Source organism: Cebus imitator, unplaced genomic scaffold (genome assembly GCF_001604975.1).
Source record: "Cebus imitator isolate Cc_AM_T3 unplaced genomic scaffold, Cebus_imitator-1.0 Scaffold18, whole genome shotgun sequence".
Lineage (NCBI taxonomy): Eukaryota > Metazoa > Chordata > Mammalia > Primates > Cebidae > Cebus > Cebus imitator.
Window position 1 is genome coordinate 6,159,865 of NW_016107333.1, and position 6,000 is coordinate 6,165,864.

At 56.4% G+C, this 6,000-nt stretch overlaps 1 protein-coding gene and 1 pseudogene across 1 annotated transcript in view; both read left to right on the top strand.

The window, feature by feature from the left end:
- Nucleotides 1–6,000, top strand: part of LOC108292451 (fer-1-like protein 4) — a 45,522-nt gene that overhangs the window by 2,941 nt on the left and 36,581 nt on the right. The window contains 12 exon segments of the mRNA XM_017513404.2: nt 1,322–1,413; nt 1,605–1,646; nt 2,237–2,407; nt 2,895–2,955; nt 3,079–3,210; nt 3,464–3,526; nt 3,609–3,693; nt 3,944–4,103; nt 4,219–4,402; nt 4,490–4,676; nt 5,339–5,403; nt 5,405–5,701. Coding sequence (XP_017368893.2) covers nt 1,322–1,413; nt 1,605–1,646; nt 2,237–2,407; nt 2,895–2,955; nt 3,079–3,210; nt 3,464–3,526; nt 3,609–3,693; nt 3,944–4,103; nt 4,219–4,402; nt 4,490–4,676; nt 5,339–5,403; nt 5,405–5,701 — 1,539 coding nt within the window.
- LOC108292457 lies at nt 481–1,122 on the top strand (annotated as a pseudogene).

Here is a 6,000-nt window from a genome sequence, read left to right on the forward strand (position 1 = left end):
ATTACAAGGTCAAGAGATCAAGACCATCCTGGCAAACATGGTGAAACCCCATCTCTACTAAAAAATACAAAAATTAGGCCGGGCGCGGTGGCTCAAGCCTGTAATCCCAGCACTTTGGGAGGCTGAGGCGGGTGGATCACGAGGTCAAGAGATCGAGACCATCCTGGTCAACATGGTGAAACCCCGTCTCTACTAAAAATACAAAAAATTTAGCTGGGCATGGAGGCGCGTGCCTGTAATCCCAGCTACTCAGGAGGCTGAGGCAGGAGAATTGCCTGAACCCAGGAGGCGGAGGTTGCAGTGAGCTGGGATTGTGCCACTGCACTCCAGCCTGGCAACTAAGTGAGACTCTGTCTCAAACAAACAAACAAACAAACAAAAAACCTCATCAGTACTAAAAATAGAATAAAAAAGAAAAAAGACAATTTAAAGAGGAATCTTCCTTTTCAATCTGCCATCTGCAGTGGAGCTGCCACCAAAATGCAGATTTTTCTGAAAACCCTTATGAGGGAGACCATCACCCTTGAGTTTGAAACCTCGGATATAATAGAAAATGTAAAGGCCAAGATCCAGGATAAAGAAGGAATTCCTCCTGATCAGCAAAGACTGATCTTTGCTGGCAAGCAACTGGAAGACGGACGTACTTTGTCTGACTACAACATTCAAAAGGAGTTTACTCTTCATCTTGTGTTGAGACTTTGTGGTGGAGTTAAGAAAAGGAAGAAGTCTTCCAGCACTTCCAAGAAGAATAAGACGAGAGAAAGAAGGTTCAGCTGGCTGTCCTAAAATACTATGAGGTGGATGAGAATGGCAAAATTAGTTGCCTTCATCAAGAGTGCCCTTCTGGGCCAGGCGCGGTGGCTCACGCCTGTAATCCTAGCATTTTGGGAGGCCGAGGTGGGTGGATCACCTGAAGCCAGGAGTTCAAGACCAGCCTGGCCATCATGGTGAAACCCCATCTTAAAAAAAAAAAAAAAAAAAAGAGTGCCCTTCTGATGAATGTGGTGCTAGAGTGTTTATGGTAAGCCACTTTGACAGACATTATTGTGGCAAATGTTGTCTGACTTACTGCTTCAACAAACCAGAAGACAAGTAAGCGAGTTAATAAAAGACTTGAACAAAAAAAAAAAAAAAGAGGAAACTTGCCTACTTAGTTCTTAATAGGTTGTGAGTAGTCCACATTATTAATGATCAAACAGGAACCTCAGGGCACCAGCCAGAGGGATGTCTGCCGCCTGGAGTAAAAGGCACTGTCCTTGGGCCTCTCTTAGCCCCAGGGCAGTTAGAGGGAGGCTCTAGGGGATACTATATCTGGTTTTAGATCCAGGTGGAGCTTGACCTGAAGTACCAGCCCCCAGAGGGTGCTACTGGAGCCTGGGCAGAGGAGGACTTTGGGGCACCCATCCAGGACAGGTAATCCCGCCCCCCCCCCCCAGCAACCAAAGCAAGACCTGGTGGTCCCAGCCCAGGCAGACCCTGGAAAGGGAGAAGTAGTGCCCAGTTCCACTCTGGACCTGCCGATTCAGAGACCCTTGGACGTGTGCTGACCAGGTATTGTTCTATAGTCAGGCATGTTCTTCCCAGTCCTTTCATTTCTCTTCCAGCTCAGAGTTGATCATCCGTAATGTGGACTTCCAGGAACTGGAGTAAGTATGTGGGGATGACCTGGGGCCACCCAGATCATCTTGGAATTAGGAGCCAGTGATATGGGATCAGCTCCAGGTGGATCTAATCCACCTGATTAGTGCTAGAATCAGGTCAGTTCTGGAATTAGAAAATTCCCAGGGTTGGCCAGGTGCAGTGGCTCATGCCTATAATCCCAGCACTTTGGGAGGCTAAGGCAGGTGGATCACAAGGGCAGGAGTTCAAGACCAGCCTGACCAAGAAGGTAAAACCCTGTCTCTACGAAAACTACAAAAATTAGCCAGGTGTGGTGGCACACGCCTATAATCCCAGCTACTTGGGATGCTGAGGTTGCAGTGAGCAGAGATCACGCCCTGGGCTCCAGCCTGGGCAATAGAGTGAGACTCCGTCTCCAAAAAAAAAAAAAGAAAGATCCCAGGGTTAAGAGTCTGTCCAGGGAGCAATGAAGTCAGCCACAGGGTCAAGAACTGGCCCTAGGATCAGTGGGATCAGTTCAAGGGTCAGGGGTCAGTTCAAGGCTCCAGGAAGTCAAGGAATTGCCCAGAGATGGGTGATGGGTTCCAGACATGTCCCTGAAGGCCTCTCCTTTCAGGCCTAGGGAGGCCCAGCTAGAGCGGCAGGCAGTGGCTCTGGGCCGCACGCTAGCTCGAAGCCTAGGCCGGCAGGATGATGAGGAGAATGAGCTGGAGCTTGAGCTGGAGCAGGACCTGGAGGATGAGCCTGACATGGAACTTTCTGGCGTTGTGTTCAGCCCTCTCAAGAGGTAACTTGTACCCATGGCACACCGGCTCCCATACCCATCTGCCCTCACAAACACACCGTCCCAGGGTATGTGGGAAGGGTGGATTCCCTTGTTCATAGGCATAGACACTCCCTGGTCACTTGTTTATAGGCATAGACACTGCTATGTTCGTGCACAGTTACAGAGGCTCACACACATACAGGGGATGAAAGCTTGATGAGGGCAAGGAGATCTGTCTCTTCACTGCAGTGTCCCAGTGCTTGGGACAGTGTTAGCACATAGTGGGTGCTCAATAAACCTCTGTTGCATGAATGAATGTTTTCAGGATTCCAGGAATGAGTCAAATTGGGTTGAGATGGAGGCAACAGACATGACCTGAAAGACTTGGAATCCAAAAATTCAGAGGGAGGGAAACATTCCCAGCACCAAGCAAGTGTATGTGTGTGTGCGTGCGCATGCGTGTGCAGAGGAGGGACCAAGTGAGAGCTAACTTTAAGCTTCACCTCAGCCGCACCAGGGACCTGGCCTGTGGGGATCCCTTCCAGATGTCCAGAGCTCAAGACTTCCAGGTACTGCTCCTTTTCCAGGCCGTTCTAACCCTTGGGAGTACCACCTCTTCTGCTGGTGCGCATATACTTTTCCCCAACCCAGGCAGGTCTGGCTTCCTTTCCCCATCCTTCTGTACCTCTCAGGTGGGAGTCACGGTGCTGGAGGCCCAGAAACTGGCTGGAGTCAACATTAACCCCTATGTGACCGTGCATGTTGCGGGGCAGCGCCGTGTCACCACTACACAGCTTGGAACCAATTGCCCCTTTTACAATGAGGTAGGTGCCACAGAAGAGGGAGAGCCTGAGAATGGGAGGGACCCAGGTGAGAACTGTTCCTAGAGGGGGCGTGGCCTGGGTGGAATTGGAGCCAGATGCTGGGCCTATGCGGATGTGGCGGGGAAGCACTGATCCACGAAAAGGTTGCAGTGAGGGGTTTGGGGGCGGGGGAAGGAGGGTCTTCTGAACAAGAGACCAGCGTAAGCTGGTGGAAGCTCTTCACATCTAACCGCTCATCCCCACTTCAATTCAGTACTTCTCGTTCGAATTTCATGACACCCGGCTTCGCCTCCAAGACTTGCTGCTGGAGATCACGGTGAGCGGCGTAGGGGTGACCAGTGTCCTTCAGAGAATCGAGGGTGCAAAAGCTGCAGGACTAAACACCACCTTCCCCGCAGGCTTTCCATTCGCAGACCCTCCCTTTTACGGCCACCCAGATAGGCACCTTCAGGATGGACCTGGGCATCATCTTGGACCAGCCAGGTATGGAACCGTCCCCTTACTGAGACTCTGCACGGACAAGGACCCCACAGATTGACCCCGCGGTGACTCCGCATGGACCCCTATACACTCACTTTGGAGTGGGCCACCTCTGGTGGAGGCTGAACTCTTGGCACATCCCTCCCTGATGAGCCAGACAGGAACCTCGGCCATTTTCCCTCCGATGACAGCCTCACTGCCACCCTGTGCGTCCCGCCGGTCGCCCCAGACCTGGCCGCCCCTTCGCCCTTAGATGGCCAATTCTACCAAAGATGGGCTCCGCTGCATGATCCCCAGGACACCCGCGCCGGGGCCAAGGGCTTCGTTAAGGTCACCTTGTCCGTGAGGGCGTGCGGGGACCTGCCCCCTTCAATGCTACCCGAGGCCCCAGGACACTGTTAGGACATCGAGAAGTGAGCCGGGGTGAGGTGGGGAGGGGGACATGGATCCGGGCGTGGCCGTGGGGTGCGGAGAAGGGGAGGGGCCGAGACCCCAGCTTCTCGCCCCGCTCGGTGTCCCCTCCCCTAGGAACCTGCTCCTGCCGTGTGGGGTGTCTGCCGAGAGGCCGTGGGCGCGGCTCCGCGTGCGCCTGTACCGCGCCGAGAGGCTTCCCGCGCTGCGCTCTGGGCTGCTGGGTAGCCTGGCCCGCGCCCTTCACGACCAGCGCGTCCTATTGGAGCCCTACGTGCAGGTGTCTTTCCTGGGACAGCAGGTAAGTCCCTCCGGGGCCCACGGCGCCGCGGCTTCGGCCCCGACTCGGCGCTGACCCCTCTCCGCCCGTCTTCGCTGCCGGCTTCAGGGCGAGACATCGGTGCGCGCCGAGGCGACGGCGCCCGAGTGGAACGAGCAGCTGAGCTTTGCGGAGCTCTTCCCACCGCTGACGCGCAGCCTCCGCCTGCAGCTACGGGACGATGCGCCCCTGGTGGACTCGGCCCTCGCCACGCACGTGCTGGACCTGAGGCGGATCTCCCACCCGGGCCGCGCGGGTGAGCGCTTCTGGCCGCCGCAAACCCGGCCTCACTCGCCTCGGTCCAATCGTGCCGTAGGGCCCATTCCCTACCGCAAGCCCCATCCTTGCGACCCTGCCCCGCCTAGGAAGGCTGGTCCGCCAGCAAAACAAACTGCTTCAAGGCGCCGGCAGACTGTGAAGCCCACCCTCAGTTTGGCTCCGATGGCAAAATTCTGACCACAGCCACCTGCCCAGTAACCAGCCCAGTCCGCCCTTCCTACAGCTGTACATGCGCTGACACTGCCTGTCCACTCCTTTCCCGCGACCCCCAGGCCGCGTGGATCTCGTGTAGCTCCGCCCCTATCCCGTCCCCGACCCAATCAATCCAGACCTTGCCCCAATCCCGACCCCGCCCCAGTCAATTCCGACTCTGCCTCCAGGGCTCAGGCTCCGTCCCCCGAGCCCCAGCTCCCGCGGTTTCCAGCTCCTTGGGGCTCTGAGCTGGTTTGGGGGCGCCCAGGTCGTGTTCCACAGCGTCGCGTCCGCAGCTGCTGGCCAACTTCTTCCCTTTCAGAGAGGCTGAGCCCCTCCCCTGCCCTCACTCCCTAGGACTTGGAGGAGATCAGAGTGAGGTGCAGAGACTTAACAGTACCCGCCCGCCCTGAGCTCCCCCCAACATGCTGCTCTTGTTCCCCACAGCGGGGTTTAACCCCACCTTCGGCCCGGCCTGGGTGCCCCTCTATGGCTCGCCCCCCCGGCGCAGGGCTCCGGGATGGTCTTCAAGGTCTCAACGAAGGCGTTGGCCGAGGCATTTGGTTCCGAGGCCGCCTTCTGCTGGCTGTATCCATGCAGGTGTTGGATGGGAGAGCTGAACCTGAGCCTCCCCAGGCCCAGCAGGGGTCCAGGTTGTCCCGGCTCAACCGAAAGAAGAAAAAGAAAGCCAGGCGGGATCACACCCCAGCGGGGGTTCCTCAGCACGTGGACGCCAGCCCCGGTGCCGAGGGTCCTGAGATTCCCAGTGCCATGGAGGTGGAGGTGGAGGAGCTGCTGCCGCTGCCAGAGGTGGGGGATAGGGGGTAGCAAAGGGGGCGGGGTCACCTATGCTCCGGAGGGGGAAATCCACTCTCAGGCATCCAACACCATGATGAGGGTCTCAATTTGGGGGCCTGGGCGAAGAGTGAGGTTTGTGCCCACTCAGGGCCAATGGTATATGCACACACATGTTGGGGGAAAGATGACTGGCCAATCAGAGGTGGGCCAGAGAGGACCCATACCCAGGGCCAGTGCTGGGGCTGCGAGGCCGGAGAGGGAGTAGGATACCTGCAGTGACTTCCAAGTCTTTTTTTTTTTTTTTTTTTTTT